Genomic DNA, 17,531 nt, shown 5'->3' with positions numbered 1-17,531 from the left:
GTTTAAACCGATCGTAAACCATTTCCGCGAAAAAATGGGAAAATGGGAAAATAAAACGGGAAAACGGGCGGGAACGGTTGGGGTGTTTTCCCGATCATTTTCACGGTTCCCGTTTTCAGCCGGGAAAATTCCCGCGGGAATTCCCGTATTTGTCGTAGTCGGTTGTGTTACCTGTGTTGGAAACGTGAATTGTTGTTTGCATGTGTTGCAACGTGAATTGTGAATTCGTGATTCACTTTACCTGTGTTTCTTAGTTATACGAGTCTTGTTTTCATGTTATTTATGCATAGTTGTAATTATTTTATCGAGTTAAATGTTTGAAGTGGTTGTATGTATTTTCCCGTTTTGAGTTATCGATTCCCGATCGTAATCGGCATGCTCCCGACCGATTGATTCCGTTCCTGATATCCCGTAATACCGATTTCGTTTTCCCGTCCGATTTTTCCGTTCCCGTTTCCGTTCCCGACCAAAAAATACAGTTGCGGAAACGGTTGAGGGGTTTTCCCGACCGTTCCCATCCCTAGAGCGAGCAAGGACACGGGCGGCGGTCGTGGCTGCGCTCTCAGGCTGTCCGCAGCGGGTCTGCATCCCGCTCTCTACCCGTTTTACAGTTGAAGTTTGGAGAAAAAATTGCCGCAGCGGCACTCTGTAAATGGCGCGGTAAGTTAGCGAGGCCACTGTTTTGCGCCAAATCTGACGCGGGTGGAGAAGCAACGCTACACATCGACGTGGCGCGGGGCCCACACACCGGCGCGCCATCCCAGCGACCCGCGCGGAGGGAAGAGGGGGGACGAGGGGCGGCAACGCCGAAGCTCCACCGCACAGTCGCGCCGGCCGCGAGGAAGACGAGGAGGCGGGACCGCGGGGCCGCGCGAGGCTCCGTCGCTGGAGCCGGCGAGGAGGCACGGCGGAGGGAGCAGGGCGCTCGAGCAGAGCCGAGCAGCCCGGCCCCCGCCGCGCGGGCCGACCCGCCCCGCGCGAGCCCGCCCTGCCTCGCCATGACCGCACCGCCACCGCCTTGCCATGGCCGCGCGCCCGCCACCGCCTGGCCCGTCGCGGCCTCCGCCCCGCCCAGATCCGCGCCGCTCGGAGTAGGGGATGGGCCGCGCCGCCCGGACCAGGGGAGCGGCCGCCGCCGCGGCTTGCCCTCCGGCCCGGAGCAGAGAGGGAGGGGGCGAGGCGGCAGATCCACGCCGTGGAGCTAGGCTCGCCGCGGGCAGACCCGCCGTCCTCCTCCACCCAGGACCCGCCGTCGTCAAGGCCGGGATTGGGGGCAGGAGCCCAGTACCCCGCAATTGCCGCGCAGAATCGAGCCGTGGATGCTCATGCTCGGCCAGGCGAAGCTCGCGGGCGTGACCTCGGCGCCCCGGCCATGGCCGCCGCCTGCCGGAGTCGTGCGGAGCAGAGGGAAAGAGAGGGGGGTGCGCGCCGGTGAGGAGGCGGAGGTGCGCCGGGGTGCGGCCGGCCTCGTTCGCCGCGCCCGACCGTCTCCATGGCGAGCTCCATGGGCGGACGGAGCTCGCACCGGGGGGGCGGGGCCCCTGCCCCGGCGGAGAGAGAGAGCAGGGAGGGAGAGAGGGGAGGGAGGGCACGAGTAAAAAAAGAAAAAGGACTGAAATGTGGGTCCCATTTTGGGGTAGTTGGTATAGAGAGTGATATAGAGAATGGATGGGTGCGGAGAAACTGAATGTAGAGAAGAGAATCTGGATGACTAGGACGGAATATTTTGTTTAAATAGTGAATTTGGAGTATGACGAGTGCGGATATCCTCACGGCGACCTGGTTGCCAGCGGCGACAGGCTGGCGCGATCCATGGCCGGCCGGCGGGTCCGCACGTGAAAGCCGCCCGTGCTGCTGTAGCAGAACAGCGCTGCCCTGCTAGCTGCTACCGCATGGTCTACCTTGGAGCTACTAGCTTGGCTGCAGACTGTTCTGGCGGCTTGGTCGCCGTAAGAGCATGTATTATGGCCGGCGCGGAACGGGCGGAATCCGACATGGTAGTAGGTGAGAGAAGGAAGCCGGCGGCTCGCGATACGCCCGCTCGGGCCGGCGACGACGCGCTCCGCGAGTTGCTATTGGCTCAGCCGCCTGCAACGCATTAAATAGAAGCACGGTTCGCAACCTACGCGCTCGCGTTACCGCCGGCTGCCGCGAAATCTTAAGCCATGCTCTACAGATTGTACGGAAGGTTGAGGCAATTAAAAAGAAAAGAACGGGGAGCTTCACAGTTCAGACTGCAAACCAAACCAGCGGGGGGCCTCGTCGTTGATGGCCCAAAACTAGCCGAGGGGGCAGCACGATGCCCTCCCGAATGATTCACAACGGAGAGGGGGTTCGGGCCAGAGCCTCAAGATGCAGAACGGGAGCCCCAGTGCCCCACCGTTACAGCTTCTTTCTTTCGCGGCGAGGGACCGCCGGACCGGGGTCCGGGCACGGGCCAGGAAACCGCCATGGCCAGTGGCCCTGCACAGCTCGCCGCAATAACTGCGGCATCTGCTTGCTCGTCGGCATTCATGGCTCCCGCCAACCGCAATTGCGTGCTGCAGTTAATTATCACTTCGCCGTCGTCCATCCCGGTTTGGAGCGGAGAGCGCAGGCCTCGCTCCTCCGCACGGATCGATCTCGCACGCAACAGCCCAACCCAACAGGAAATCAGAAAAATCGTGAGGGCAATGTAGTTCCGCGAAAAGTTTTCAAAATTTTTGACTGACGCACGTCACATCAAATTTTACAATACATGCATAGAATATTAAATATAGTTAAAAATATAACTAATTGCATAGTTTAATTGTAAATGACGAGACGAATTTTTTGAGACTAATTACTCCATAGTTGGACAATAGTTGCCAAATAAAACTGAAACATACTACAGCAACTTTTTCGTGAACTTTTCGCGGACTAAACACACCCACGGTAGGGATAAGGATGGATCTAGACATTCGAATTCTTAGAACAAATTTGATATTTTAAAATAGATATGTTTAAAATTTTATGCTAATCTTTTTTTATATTATCAAGCATATTATTACACATAAGAATAAATTTTTGTATAGATTTTTTATGTATTATTTGCTCCCTACAATTAAAAAGGTGAAAAAAGATTCGAATCCGTATCCGATCCGTATTCAAATTTTTATATCTATTATTTGAGAATATATATGATAAATATGAGGTTTAGTTTTTATAAATCTTTACAAGATTAATGTTAAATATAAGGCTATGAATTTACATAGTAAATTCTATATCTTATTTGTCCATAATAAAAAAATGACTAAAAATCTAACATTCGAATAAACATCCGAATCCATCGTTAGTTAATTATGTAGGGAGGAGTACTGGCAGTGCCAGTACTGACATTGCCATCCCGGTGGCAGCGGGTGACTTGGCGTCGGGCGCTGCCATATCGTGGTACGCCGGAGTTTTGGTTTGTCGTGGCGCGCGCGCCGCCGTGCAGAACCACGTCGCGGCCTCTCAGATCTCCGGCCGATCTGCCTGTCGGCCTGTCGATACCGCATCGGCATCGCAGAGGAGATCAGGAGAGGAGATGTATGGGGTTCTGACAGTGGAGCCAAGTCGGGAGTGCGATGCGAGCAGAGTAGCAGGCATCAAATCATGGCCATATCTGAAGGTCTCGGTCGTCCTGGAGCACTGCCCGTGGTCGCATACGCAGCTGACTGGCGGCTCCTGAATCCTGATCCTCCTCGTGCTCATTTGGTGGCCTTTTGTCGCCGTACGCGGATCGACGCGTGGTGCCACAAGTTTCCCCTGCTCACGCTAACAGCTCGACCGGCAGCTGCAAACCTGCAACTGCATCAGGCATTCAGCCCTTGTTTGGATCCCAGCTTTTTCAGAAGTCTCTATCACATCAAAAGGAATCTTACTATTTTATAGTATTAAATAAAATTTGTTTATAAATATTTTTTACAGCTGAGTGCTTTTTCGCGAGACGAATCTAATGAGCCTAATTAATTCATAATTTGTTACAGTGATGCTACAGTAACCATTCGCTAATCATGGATTAAGATATCTCATTAGATTCGTCTCGCAGTTTAGCCCCAGAGTTCTGCGGTTAGTTTTATAATTAACATTTATTTAATACTTCTAAATACAAAAAAATCCCTGGGACTTTTTTGAAGACCATATTCCAAAACACCCCTCAGCGGTCATCAGGCCTTCAACCCCCTCCAGCACGCCCAACAAACTCTAAAGAAGGAAACAGCGGCATTGATCCCGTATGCGCTTTACCACGGGCGCCACTTGCCGCGTGCCTGCGAGGTTGGCAGTTATGGCGCCCAAAGGTAGCGCGCGTCATCAGATGAGATGAGATGAGATCGACGGCGACGGCCGGTCGCTGCTGCTGCCCGCTCACATGGACTTTGGCCACCCACCGCGTCTGTGGCCGCGACCTGTAGACTCGATCGGGGAAGAAGAGATTGGCAGGGCATGACTGTGTATTGTGAGCAGGCAGTCCTGGCCGGGCGAGCGTCAGTGCCGTGCTGGAATGGATGTGGCCAGATCATGAACAACAGATCCTCTTTCTGAAGAATGGGCCACCGTTTGATCCGATCCATTCACGGATTTATCCGAGATGATTGGCGATGATTTTCGCTTTAGGGACTCAAACTCCCGGCCCAGCAGTAACTGTCAGCGACATTTAGTTGTTGCTGCTTCCTGCCTCTTCCTCTGTCACTTGCACTCCTCTGTCCTCTCTTCACCCTGAAAACTGAAACTGTTTCTGTTTGTTTATCAGGGGAAAAAGAATGAAACCGTGACAGTGACAGGGTTGATTCTAGTCATCAATTGTAGATCTTTTTTAAAGAAAAGTCATTAGTTGTAGATTAGCCCACAATCCCGCTCAAGAATTAGTTGGGGCTTGACTAGCAGCCTGATAGTACTTTGGTTTGGTAGCAGGGGCGTTTGACCTTTCTGCACCTGCATGCCACATTGCCGCTGCAGCAGCAGCGCAGTACTCTGCACCGGCCGTTCATAAAACTTTGCCCAGAAATTGGAGTTGCGTCCTGGGCTGTGTATAGTTCCAAAATTTCTCAATTCAAAATTTATTCATCTATCACATCAAATCTTTTACCTTATACATGGAATATTAAATGTAGGTAAATAAAAAAACTAATTGTATAGTTTTGATGTACACGATGAGACGAATCTTTTGAGCCTAGTTAGATCATAATAGGACAACAATTGCCACAAACAAACGAAAAATGCTACCGTGTGCTACAGTGTCCGATGTAACTTTTTTTTATCACCATTTTACATATCTAAACACAGCCCTGGCCTCCTGGGTGCCATGAGTCCATGACATGATGCCTAACGCCTTGAGTCCATGACATGATGCCTAACCAAGAAAGCCCCAGGCTTGATCACTCATTTATACGAGCTGAGCATACAGCGCTGCTCTATGATTCAGGCCCTGGTTAGTTCAAGCGTAAATTTTTTTTTTCGTTGTAATCTTATTAATTTGAAGTACTAAATGAAGTCTATTTACAAACTTTTTATACAGATGGATTGTAAATCGCGAGACGAATCTAATGATGCTAATTAATCCATGATTAATTAATAATTAGCGGATGGTTACTGTAGCATTACTGTTGCAAATCATGGGTTAAGTAGGCTCATTAGATTCGTCTCGCGATTTACAGCCCATCTATGTAAATAGACTTCATTTAGTACTCCATGTATATGTCAAAACATTCCATGTGACAAATTTTTTTGTGTTTACGGGATTTATGGGGTGGGAATTAAATAGTGCTCGGCATTGAATTGCAGCCCTAGTGCTGCACCTGCTTTCTCCGGCAGCCATTCACTCCTCACTCACCCAGCTGAACGCGCTGGCCCGGCCTCACGTGGCACGCTAACGGAACGGAACGGAACGGAACTGGACAGTCCGTTCCTCCCCCAGGAAATGAACGCCGTTTTCCTTGATGACTTGTTCATCCGTTTTCCCACATACTAGCTGCCTGCGATTTGTCTACACTCACGGCTTGCAAAATTGGTGCTCCTTGCGACGTTATCTGCTGCATCCTGACAATTTGCTGTGAGCATTTCGTGCTGCTTTTTTTTATTCTAATAAATTGTTTTCTGTTCTTGCATTGCGTTTCGTTCAGTGCGTCGTCGATGCAGCAGGAGTCGTTCTCGCGTCTACTCCGCCACGTTCGGAAGGCCATTGATGCGCCGCTTCTGCACCTGGCACATCCCTCTCATGCCTCTCTCATCTGTCGCTTTTAATTTCTCTCTTTTTCTCTGAACAGAAACGAAACGAGTGGAGACAAAAACAAAATGGTTTTATGGGTAGCCGATCGCGTATCGCTGTGGCCGGTGTACGATGAAGGGGACCCGGTTGGAGGAGGATGGGAGAAATGTCACCAGAGGGGAGCAATGAAATGGCCAGAGAGATTGTTCCAAAACTCTGATGCGATGCCTCGCCGGTCGCCATCGTGAGAGGCAGCTGAAGTTACAACCACTGAGCCGACTTCAATCTCTGTGTTTCAGGAACTCAATTTGCATTAGATTTTGTTTGGACTGAAATTTGCAGTACATGTGATGGTGATTCAGAAGGCTGAAGCTGACGTTAGAATTGGTGTCCTGAACATTCAGATTCAGGTTCAGCATCACATGGTCACCAAATATTTAGCCAAACGCTGCAAATAGCTATACATAAGAAAAGCAGCTGCTTTGAGTTTTCAAGCATGACGAAAACAGCAAGTTAGGCCAAACAAATTACCAACTAACAACTCATCAGACGGAAGCATGTCAAGAACAGAACAGCTCATAACTCTTATAGTCTTGTACTTAGGTTTGTGTTATTGTGTACAATGGCTGTCATCAGTAAGATGGAAAACTGGAAGTCAAACAGCACAAGTACTCAATGGTAACATGCTATTTAACGTAAGTGACTCTGCAGGCTGCATTGATATGCCTTTTATTCTGTCCCAGTTCTCGTTCCACCAATTGCCCTTTTCAACAATGTATTCTTGAAAATAGGCCATTTTCTTCTCTCAGATTAATCCCAGACGAATTTTTATACCATTGGAAAATCGGAGTCCTGTAAAACTTGAATGTTAAGCCTTTACTTACACCAATGGGTGGTTACTGTACCATTCCATCAGTCACCAACTCCTGCAAGCCGCGCCTCAGCCTCTCTGCAGCAAGCCTGGTATCTTCCTCCTTGAGCCCACCAAAGGAGACGCGGATGTATCCAGGGCCTCCACTGGCGCTCCCTGGGATCACAGCGACCCCATGCTTGTTTGCGAGCCACCTGACAACTTCAAAATCGTCCGAGCAGTTGTCCGGTAGCTTTGCCCAGAGGTAGATGGCGCCCTCCCCACCCTTGACATTGTCCTCACCGAGTGGAGACAGCGCCTCCACAAGCAGCTCTCGGTTTCTTACCAAGTCTTTCACCCTTTCTTTGATCCACGCAGGTCCAGCCTCAAGTGAGTAAAGCGCCAGGTGCTGCCCGATGATGGAAGCGCAGATAGGTATGTTATCTTGCACTTTGAGGAGCTGATCATGGAAGCCATCAGCTTCATTTGGAAATGCAATCTGCATAGAAAGCTCATGCATGACTAGCTGGCATAATGGCAATCAACAACAGTGAACTAAGCCTTTTTAGTCGCAAGAAGGTTGGGCTAGGCATCACAGTAGTAAACAATAAAAAAAGATAAAGGGTAAGTATGATGCACTCACGTATCCCACACGCCACCCCATCATTCCATAAGCCTTCGAGAATGAGAAGAGGTTGACAATATGATTATCTTCTAAGCAATAGTGCTCCATTCCATCATACATAAAGTATCTAAAAAGACCCACAAATATCGAATGAAAAATGATCTCAAGGTCAAGTCATCAAAGTGCAAAGAATACGGATCACAACTGAATAGCAATAGAAAACAAAATTAATTTGCAGGGAGTAAAAGATAAGCCACTTTCTGTGTTTCATCAAGTCAGACTTGATTGGACCCCGTTTTTTATGCTATCTTTTCAAATGCAAATGGTTGCACACAGCTGCAAGATACAAACTTATTTTAAAAACAGATATGTTTATGTAGTTCTTTCTCGACCATAGGTTTTGTAGCTGAGAGGTGAAATTCCTTGATTAATTATTAGTCCGTCACACTGGGCCTCAACTCCTTAATCCCCAAGTTTTTCAAGTGCCTCTTTCAGGCAAACATAAACCATGCATAAAAACAGAGTGTTCAGAGGCTTATTTTTACATCAACGAGAATGAGTTGAGAGCCTAAAAGGTGCTTCAAAAGGCATAGAAGCTGGAATGAGTCTGAACAAAATAGGATTTATCACAACCCCACCAAAAAAATTGAGCTCTGACACAACACTGAATGTTATAGCTTCACTTCTATTAGAGCTTCTTCAGCATGATCTTTGCGCAAAGACTTCACCAATACAATGGCTACTTAATTTGATAAGCATTTGTGTGTGATCAATGGTGAATGGCATTTTGCATATTCATTCTGGTTTCCTTCTGGAAATAACTAGAAAGTCTTAATTGAGGGACACAGAAGATATATTACAGAACACCTCTGCATAAGCTATTAGGATGGATGCCATCTGGACGCAAATTCAAGAGTAGGAGGCAGAGTTGGATTGAGTTATATGATCTATCCTTTTGACTACAACTGTAATTCAAGGCTTTTATCCATTCTCTCATAATACATACCACAAAAGGTTATAGAATTGCTTGTAAAAAAGTATCACTGTCAGTATTAACTTACTCATAGGTATTGTCAACAACAAGCCATGCACCAGCATTTTTGCAAAGATCTGAAATTCTCTGGAATGACAATGCAATGTTAGGAAATACTTGATAGTTGTTACTAACACAAGTGTTTGTGGAGAGAGATGACCTCAAGCATAGGCCTGGGAATAAAAGCTCCAGAGGGATTCCCCGGATTCACAACAGTAACAAGTTTAGGGATAGGGCCATTTTCTTTCAGAACCTTCTCCAACCAATCTGCATTTTTGGCATAGTGGTAATGTAAGCTTCCAAACTTAAATATTATCAATTATAGCCAATACATAATTTCTTATACTAAATGCATTGGTATTGCATTTCAAAAGCATATTCCTCTCATCAGCTAAAAGATAACACAGACTTACAAGAGGATAGTTATCTTACCAACATCAGGATGAAGTGTCTTGGGGTCGCAAGCACCAACTAATATGTCAGTAACACCTGTCATCTGGAATGACATGTAGGCGTTGAAATAATATGGTGCAAACATGACAACGGAATCACCAGCATCACAAAGAGTGAGGACCAAGTTCACAAAAGCCTGCAAATATAGGTGTAAGAAATGACCTGGTTGGACAGGAAAGGAAGAATGTGTCCCAAAGAATTAATTAACAGAACATAACCTGACAAATTTACAAAGCAAAACAAGTGGGACACAAAACATATAGTAATGTAGATGAAACAAGTTTTACCTGATTTGCACCAGCAGTGACCATAACTGATGACTTGGTAAGCTTATTCTCTCTGCGTAGCTGCAAAAGATACAGTAAACATCAGAAAATATATGCTGCATGAAGGAATGAAGTCAAGGTGCAGGTTAACATAACAAGTGGCACACAAATACATCGGTGCTCCTACAAGTTATAAGAATCTTAGCACAGGTCGTGATGAAACAGTGGAAAAATTCTGAAGACACCTGTGTGCCGTGAAATAATTAGGCTAATAGTATTACAGAGAGTACCCAAATGATCTCATGATTTTTTATAGTTACTCAGACAAATTTGCAGAGACAATTTGCAGGTCCTTGCATCATGATTTTTGCTTCCAAATTTCCAGAAGTCAAGCAAATGAATCTTGTTCTCATTTCCCATTTTGATAAATACAGAGTTTTGCGAACTCATTGCCTTTTTTTCAGAAAATTAGATGCTTCCCAGGACAATAACTCTGAGAACAGAAAGACTTTTCGGAATCTTCTCTTTGGAAAAAAACAAATTCTACCATTTGCCAATGCAACCCTTAGCATTGAGATCACAATTTTCTATTAAAATTTGCTTTCAACATCCTGGGCTAGAAACCAGGATTTTGGGTCTTGAATGTTAGTTGCAGTGTGGTAAGACTTATGGGGGGAAACATACTGTATATCCCATGATGAAAAGAATTTACCTTTTCAAGAAGTGCTTCACGAAGTTCAGGAATTCCATCATCAGAACCATATCTACTGACTGCTGGTTCCCTGATGATTTTTTCAATCTTATTCATAGCTGACTCAGGAGGTTGCCAGTAAACAACTCCCTGCATTCAAAATTTGCAAAGGTTAAAAACAGAAACTAATTTCCAGGAGATGCTGCATGGTCTGGTCATGCTGATTGGACCCTTACAGACATGCTTGTCACTAATTGGATTGCATATACTTGGTCGAAAAGGAGAGTATTACATACAAGTGTGTACCACTTTGGCAACATAAGAACCATTTTCAGGAATAGAAAGTAAAAACTGTATGATGCGTTCCATGAAACATAGCAAACGATCTGTACCCAACTACAAACAACTTGAATAACTGACATAAATAATATGGGAGCTAATTGCTATACAGGTGATCGCTTCCCATGCCTCCATTGACTTCCATTTGTTAAGCAATGCAAACACCCCCCCCCCCCCCCACGTGCTTGTTCCATTAACCTTACATCTCCCTCACAACGCATCAATTCATTGCACAGACAAATCAAGAATTACGATCAGATACCTGGGCAAGCGACATCACGTCCGTAGCCCCTCGAAGCAGTTCTTGTATCTGAAAAAGGGACGTCATCGGGAAGAACTCAGCACAAAAGACCAAGAAACTCGGAATCAAAGGCGATTTCGACGAGGCAGGAGAAATTCATCACCTTCACCATGACTGGCGCGTCCGTCTCCACCGCCCTCCTCGCCAGCCTCGCGAAGCTACCCATGCTTCCTCCTCTCCTCTCCCCTGCACCCCACTTCCAAGCAGAAGAACTAAGAACTGGAGATTGTGGGGGGGGGGGGGGGGATGAAGGCTGGAGTCAGAGATCCAAGGAGACCAACCAAGGAACAGCAGCGAGTCCAAGAAGCCGTGGAAGAAGATGGGGGGGGGGGGGGGGGGGGGGGGTGGGGGGGGGGGTTAAAGAATTCCCCCGAGACAACAACCTTTGGGGTCACCCGTTGATCCCGAGCTCGCTCACCAACTCCTCACCCCTTTGGTCCCAAGTCCCCTGCCCCAACCAGGCAACAACGTCTAAACAAAGACACATGAAGACAGAAAAAAACTGAAAGATTCGAGGGGGGGTTTCTTACTCTTTTTTTTTTCGGTTTCCTATCACTCTTTTAATCTTGTCTGTCTCTTTCTCTGATCTTTTGGCTTACGTTGCGGGAGTGGTGGGGGTGCCGTGGATAAGAATCCAAGCTCAGCTGCGTCCTGCGTGCGCTTCAGGGGAAGAAGGGTCAGAAAGGTGAGAGCTTTACGGTAAAAAGGGGACAAAAAGAGTGCATTTAAATTTTCTAAATGCAGTGGTGTGTGTCATCAGTCCACAGAGAAATCACCGAAATGTCGGGGCCAATTGATGATGAGAAGATGCCGTGAAATTCAGCAGGCTTTATGCTCCGCCGGATTCTAATACAAGAGTCCATTATTTGGACACAAGAATTAAGGCGAAGATTAAGATAGCTGCTATATTTCCCAGCAGTTATTTCTAGAATTAAAATAGTATAGAAATGGAAGATTAACAAAAAATGATGCATGTATCGGAGGAGATTATCATGGATTTATATTTGGTGCGCATCTTGGAGAAAGTGGATAGACTTGTATGTTTGAGATTTGAGATTGGAGGGAGGAAACTGTATAAACAAATAACATGTGACACAGTCACACAGTGATACACAAAAATCCCAATGGGTGGATGAAGACAAGTTTGCTCGGCACTCTGCTCGTTAGGGCCAGACAAATCTTTACAAACCCGTAGCACACTTGTCTCCATCCCTGCTCACACTGTTCCTTATGAGAGAGATTGAGAGAAGCACAAATCTGATCAGGATCTCACGGTCCCCTGCTCAGAGTATAATTTAAGAAAGGAAAATTGAGCTACGAGATTCTCTCTGAACTTAGTACGGCAGCAACAAATCTTTATTTTTCAAGTTCAGAGAACAATCTCCGGAGCAGATTTTGACTGTGTGCCGTGCCGCCATGGAGGCCACAATTTCTTTTCTTGTGTAAAGAAACTCCGGAGCAGATTTGCCACCAACCTAGGTGCGCAAGCTGCAAGCAAGAAGAGAAGGGGTACGGCGTGGCGATGAGCGACAAGGCTATCAGAGAGGCAGATAGTGCTCGGACCTATGCTTGGCGGAGAGCAGGAGCCTGCCTTGCTTGGATCGCGACGGAACCCAATAGCACGACACCTCGGCCCGCCGGCACCGCGGATGCCGCCGATTCGGCTCGATCCGCTCGGCGCCCTTCGAGTTAGAGGAGAAGGTGGTTTTGTGCCGACCGGCGAGCGCTGGCACGCGGCCCTTTTTCTTGCCCGGCAGCCATGTATTAACCATGGGCCGATGGGCGTGCATGAGCTGCGTTGCCGCGGAGGCGTCGTGAACCATGGCGTTGGATGACGACGAGCCCTAAAGCCGCGCCATGGGATCGGCTGCGTTGGACATCGCCGGTCGTGCTGCCAATTGCTCCCGAGATACACTAGTATCAATGTCTTTCCACGGCCGGACCTGCCAATTGCATCAACGTCCGTATAGGGGATTTTAGTATCAAGTTACATGCGTGGTCTTCATTCCAAAAAAAAAAAAGTTGCATGCGTAGTATTACACCGACTCCAACATAGCTTCCTAGCAGTACGACGCAAAACGGTCACTGATGCGCATCGCACTCAACTAGTGACAAGAATCCCCATCAATCTGAAATTGCAATATTCACCACGAACTGATGCACGCTCGCCCAATCATCGAACACTTTGGATGAGGGTGTTTCGAAAACTTCAGTGTATCTTCTCGCTTAGTTAAAATGTTGGGGGGAAAATTCATTTTTCAACTCTGAACTATCACGACCATCCGATTTTGATCTTTGAACTAGGAAACCGGACATCCTACACCTCCGACCGCCGATACCGTTTAAAAAATAATCCTAGCCTCAATCTAAGACAGTTTTGCTATAGTATAATTTCTAAATTTTTAGAATTTTACATCTCTCTCAATTAAATAATGAAAAAAAACATAGTTAATATTGTCTAAAAATCGTGATATTTTGCTGGGAGGTAGCACAAGAGATAGGGAATCTATTTTGGCCAGATGTGCTACATTAGACGTAAAGGAATTTCAATTATAAAATTTTAAAAATAGGTAAAATTCAAATTTCCTTGAATTTTTAGGCCAGTTAAACCTTTGATAAAAATGCATTAAAAACATGATGTTCATACTTTTTCGTTGAGGCTAGGGTCGTTTTTCAAATGGTTTCGGTAGTTAGCGGTGTAGGATGTCCGGTTTCATAGTTCAAGGACCAAAATCGGATAATCGTAATAATTCAGGGTTGAAAAATAGATTTTTTCCATAAATTTTATCAGCTACCACCGACTATCGCTTTGCGTATCTTTACATTGACTTCATCTTGTATGAAAAATTTTGTGGCCCCATATCTTCACACTGACTTGATCTTTAGTATGGAGAACTTTGTGGCTCCACATCTTCACATTGACTTCACCTTTGATATGATAAATTTTGTGGCTCCATCCATATTAGCGAAAACGAGACAGACTCGACTTAGTGCGTACCCAGTGTAGGAAATAAAAATCGCATCGGGGCTTAGGGAGCGAGTGCAAAAATATATATATATATATGGGGTCGAATGCAAAATTAAAGCCATATTTAAGGTACTTTTCAAATTTCCCCTTGGCAAAAACAATCAATAAACAACACTTTCCGTTTTCTGTTCGCTATTACAGATTCGTAAGAATGCGCGTTGGCAATAGCTGTAACGCTGAAGCCGGCCTCTCTGACCTCGCCGCCGGAGAACACCCGGACTGCGATGGCGGCGGCGGAAGCACCGAGGGCATCAGCCTCTTCCGCGGAGGACAGGCTCCTGCAGTCCCTCGCGGACCGGGGGTGGCGCTTCCGCGACCCCACCGACGAGGCCATCCAGGCCCTGCTCCTCGCCTCCCCCACGCCGTCGCCGGAGGCCGTGGAGTCGGAGCTCGCTGACATGGACTTGAGGACGTTCGGCGGCAAGTCCCTACCGGACCGTGCCACCACTGCCGCCACGGCGAAGCGGCTCTCGTACGTCCACGGCCCCATCGTTCTCCAGGTACCGTCAGAAATCTCAAAGCCACCAAGTCCCAAGCTTCTACACCCGCTAAGAATTTGTGTCCGAATGCGGGGGGAAATGCCTTGCTTAGGGTACTTACTCAATCCCTGGCTCGATTTGGGTAGGCATTACATATGCGATTCGTGAGTTATTACGGGTGCAATGGGGCAGTGGTTTAGTCAATAAGAGAGGAAAGACCGGAAGAGCATTGGAAATGCCAGTTCTCTGAACCAAGCTTTGGTGAAACATTGATGTGTGTTCCAGACAATGAAACAAATGTTGATCGTGTCTGTTCAGCTTCAGCACTTGTGATTTGAATGTGCATTCCCATGATGTTTTTGGTTGTTTTAAACTTTTAATCCTATCGTTGTGCTAACTATTTCCATGAAACTGTTGTTTTGATACAGGTAGTCTCTGTAAGAGATATATATCGCAGCAGCATTGATGCCTCCTTCAAGAACCCACAGCAGCGTCGTCTTCTGCGCTTTGGTCTCACTGATGGGATATGTGAAGCTGTTGCCATAGAGTTTTCTCCTATTCCATTCATCACTGAAGAGATAGCTCCAGGTACCAAGGTCAGTTGACTGTTGTTTGCTTCTGCCTCTAATTCTTGTTGTGGAGTGGCGCATTTTGTGCCCATTATGTGTACAGAGTTAAGAGTTTAAGCTTGCCTGCCTGTCTGGGTCTGAGATTTCTAGTTCAATCCTGAATATCAATGCCATTGGAACCAGAGACCAGAATATAGCTTAACAGTACTTGATTGAGCTCTGAGCATGTTGGAAATGGATAATGGAATAGGAATGTTCAAGTAGCTCTTTTTGTGATGCTATTCCATCTTTCAGTATGAAAACTAACTTTGAAAAGATAATGTAGGCATGCTAAAAATTTCTATTTAAGAATGGTGTAAGAACACTTATTTGAGATGATGTATATATTGTGATGTGGCCTTAAGATGGGGTTGGGAGATAACATTTGTTGTTCCCATTGGCTGTCTGCCCCATGGTCTGTCTGAATTTCCTTATGTTTTTAACTAAATAAGAAGGCCTGAAATTTTATTAAGAGTCGTTCATCATGGTTCTTTTTTTTTTTCAAAATAGGGTTACCCAGCTTTTATAGAAAGCATATAGTTGAGCTGTCATGCGATACCTGCAGTTTATTGAAAAATAGCATTTTGACATGCGTTTTTCCTCCTTTTTTGCCATGTTATAGATTTGCCTTGAAAATAAGATTCCAATCAATAATGGCATATTGTGCTTAAGCATGAAAAATGTGAGTGTCATTGGGGGTACTGTCCAATCACTGTATGAAGAGTGGCAGATGAACCAGAAATATTCTGGCTTATCTCGTCCATCCTTGAGGTTGTCTCAAAGTGATGATGGAGCTGGACCTCCACCATTTGAGAAGTTAGATATTGAAGCACCTCCCTGCAGGACAACCAAAGTTCAAGCATATCCTGGTAACCATTCGTACCCTATTTTATTATTCCCCCTCATGCTGTTCACTAAGGAGCTGGAAGTTATGTAGAATTGCTTACTTTCAGCAAAATGCAGCAGCAGCAACGAATTCTTTTAGTCCCAACTCCCAAGCCAGTTGGGGTAAGCTAGAGATGAAACGCAACACGAGGCACCAGTAAAAAGGGAAAACTCATTAAAAACATCATTCAGTAAAATACAGCACTGGAAGTCGATAAAAACTTGCATTTGGTTCAGGCGGTAAATTGACATGGATGGCATATTGATGTTCAGGACTATTTCCTTCATGAAAAGGTGTTATAACACATGGTATAGTATTACACTCGTCACTAGAAATATATACATGCTTTTGTTGAAGTTTAATAGGAAGTCACTGTCATGTCCTGTAAATCTGATTAAGCACCATTAATTGGGTAGCAGACTGGTTCCTCGTCATTTCTGAAAAACATGGACCTCTGCACCTCCTCAGAACGGCTAACTGATCCTTCCTTCTCAGGTTCTCACATGCTTGCGAGATGCACACTTTTAGCGACACACACTTGTTTTGTATACCAACATTATTCTCACCTGTTAGTGTTAGCTGCCACATGCAATTATTGCATGTTTGCACAACTGTAAGGCTTTGTGATGTATTTGTAACTTATGAGCTGTCTTCCTTTCATAAAGCTAGGAAGTTGGCAGTTGCTCATGACCATGCGCCAGTTAATTCTGGTGGCAAACCAATGAATGAGGTTTCGAATGACGTGAACAAAGACACCACAAAAAGCAAGCTTGAATCTAAGCAAATTACTCAAGATACCAGACCAAAAGAAGGTCAGCCTCCAAAACATATTGTTCATATTAATTTACTCAGCATAAAATTGTCAGGAGCAGTTAAACTTATTTCCTTGCAATGTGCAGTCAGCGAAACTGTTCCTGTTCAAAACCAAGCTGCTGCACAGAAGCTACTGCAGAAAATGTCACAGGCTGTGCCTGAAGACAGGCGTGGTCGGGGTCATAGATTCAAGGGCAAAGGTAGGGAAGAAGATGCTCAGGTTTTTACACTTGATGAATGGGAGAAGAGGAAGGCCATTGGTTCAAAGTCCACTGCAGAAAGTTATATGCAAGACACTAGCCGAGATGAGGAGTTGGCAAGGCAACTGCAGGAAGAACTTGACCTAGAAGATATGCATGTTAGTTCGATCCCCTATTATGATCATGTGTTCTTTCCCGGACTTTTGATAACACTAGCGTCAGAATGTTGATTGCAATGTCAATATGATGTTTTCAGGGTGGGGCAGATGTTTTCCATGGTGGGGCAGAGAGTTCGGATGCTGAACGTTTACGGATGAGCATGTTCAGCTTCAATGGCCCTGATGAAGCAGGTGGTGGTAGAAGAGACTTTGGAGGACGGGGGCGGGGCAGGGGAAGGGGCCGAGGCCGAGGTAGGGCCAGGGGAAGATTTTAGTCCAATAACAGAATTCTAGGTTTGTAGGTTTGTTGTGTGTAGGGGTAACAGTGGTATGATGATGTTTTCAAATCATGTTCTCATCATCTCTTGCTTGATGGGTCATCAACAATCTACGCTTCCCTGGAAAATTTTGTTTTATTCTTAGGTGCCGGGAACGGATACATGGTTTGGAGAACGAATTCAAGTCCAAATTTTCCATGATACTTGATCTTCTGTTTATTTGATGGCTACTAGTACATCTAGGGGTGGTAAAGGGCCCAACATTTTGAACTAAAAAATCTAAGGATCGGGCCCTAAAAGAGCCGGGCTCTAAACATA

At 46.1% G+C, this 17,531-nt stretch overlaps 2 protein-coding genes across 7 annotated transcripts; one reads left to right on the top strand and one right to left on the bottom strand.

Annotated features, from left to right (window-relative positions):
- Positions 1-6,757: 6,757 nt before the first annotated feature.
- On the bottom strand, positions 6,758-11,312 carry LOC120705814 (aromatic aminotransferase ISS1-like). 5 transcript variants are annotated; one of them, XM_039990342.1, is made up of 12 exons: positions 11,294-11,312; positions 11,121-11,211; positions 11,045-11,090; positions 10,867-10,949; positions 10,725-10,772; positions 10,145-10,273; positions 9,454-9,513; positions 9,146-9,302; positions 8,874-8,980; positions 8,742-8,800; positions 7,699-7,807; positions 6,775-7,554 (listed from the first exon to the last, which is right to left on the bottom strand). In XM_039990342.1, exons 4-12 carry the CDS (start codon positions 10,927-10,929, stop codon positions 7,102-7,104), a joined length of 1,185 nt encoding a protein of 394 aa, XP_039846276.1. In that variant the 5' UTR covers positions 10,930-10,949; positions 11,045-11,090; positions 11,121-11,211; positions 11,294-11,312; the 3' UTR covers positions 6,775-7,101. The 5 variants fall into 5 exon arrangements, with proteins under 5 accessions (XP_039846277.1, XP_039846276.1, XP_039846274.1 ...); XM_039990340.1 differs by lacking the exon at positions 11,294-11,312 and having other exon boundaries at positions 11,121-11,273; XM_039990343.1 differs by lacking the exons at positions 11,121-11,211; positions 11,294-11,312 and having other exon boundaries at positions 6,758-7,554; positions 11,045-11,084.
- Positions 11,313-13,884: 2,572 nt separating this feature from the next.
- Positions 13,885-17,449, top strand: LOC120705812 (tudor domain-containing protein 3-like). 2 transcript variants are annotated; one of them, XM_039990337.1, is made up of 6 exons: positions 13,885-14,291; positions 14,699-14,866; positions 15,501-15,747; positions 16,430-16,576; positions 16,664-16,935; positions 17,034-17,449. In XM_039990337.1, exons 1-6 carry the CDS (start codon positions 14,016-14,018, stop codon positions 17,208-17,210), a joined length of 1,287 nt encoding a protein of 428 aa, XP_039846271.1. In that variant the 5' UTR covers positions 13,885-14,015; the 3' UTR covers positions 17,211-17,449. The 2 variants fall into 2 exon arrangements, with proteins under 2 accessions (XP_039846271.1, XP_039846272.1); XM_039990338.1 differs by having other exon boundaries at positions 13,926-14,291; positions 17,055-17,449.
- Positions 17,450-17,531: the final 82 nt, after the last annotated feature.

Source organism: Panicum virgatum, chromosome 5K (genome assembly GCF_016808335.1).
Source record: "Panicum virgatum strain AP13 chromosome 5K, P.virgatum_v5, whole genome shotgun sequence".
Classification (NCBI taxonomy): domain Eukaryota; kingdom Viridiplantae; phylum Streptophyta; class Magnoliopsida; order Poales; family Poaceae; genus Panicum; species Panicum virgatum.
The sequence above is the reverse complement of the archived record's forward strand: the minus strand, read 5'-3'. Positions and strand labels throughout refer to the sequence as shown.

Excerpts from the sequence above, each read along its gene's own strand:
- LOC120705812 (XM_039990337.1), top strand. The coding sequence starts at position 14,016 with ATGGCGGCGGCGGAAGCACCGAGGGCATCAGCCTCTTCCGCGGAGGAC. Across the intron at positions 14,292-14,698 it reads ACGGCCCCATCGTTCTCCAG|GTAGTCTCTGTAAGAGATAT; the intron begins GTACCGTCAGAA and ends GTTTTGATACAG. Across the intron at positions 16,577-16,663 it reads AGATACCAGACCAAAAGAAG|TCAGCGAAACTGTTCCTGTT; the intron begins GTCAGCCTCCAA and ends TGCAATGTGCAG.
- LOC120705814 (XM_039990342.1), bottom strand. The coding sequence starts at position 10,929 with ATGGGTAGCTTCGCGAGGCTGGCGAGGAGGGCGGTGGAGACGGACGCG. Across the intron at positions 9,303-9,453 it reads TCACTGCTGGTGCAAATCAG|GCTTTTGTGAACTTGGTCCT; the intron begins GTAAAACTTGTT and ends CTATATTTGCAG. Across the intron at positions 8,981-9,145 it reads GACACTTCATCCTGATGTTG|ATTGGTTGGAGAAGGTTCTG; the intron begins GTAAGATAACTA and ends CCAAAAATGCAG.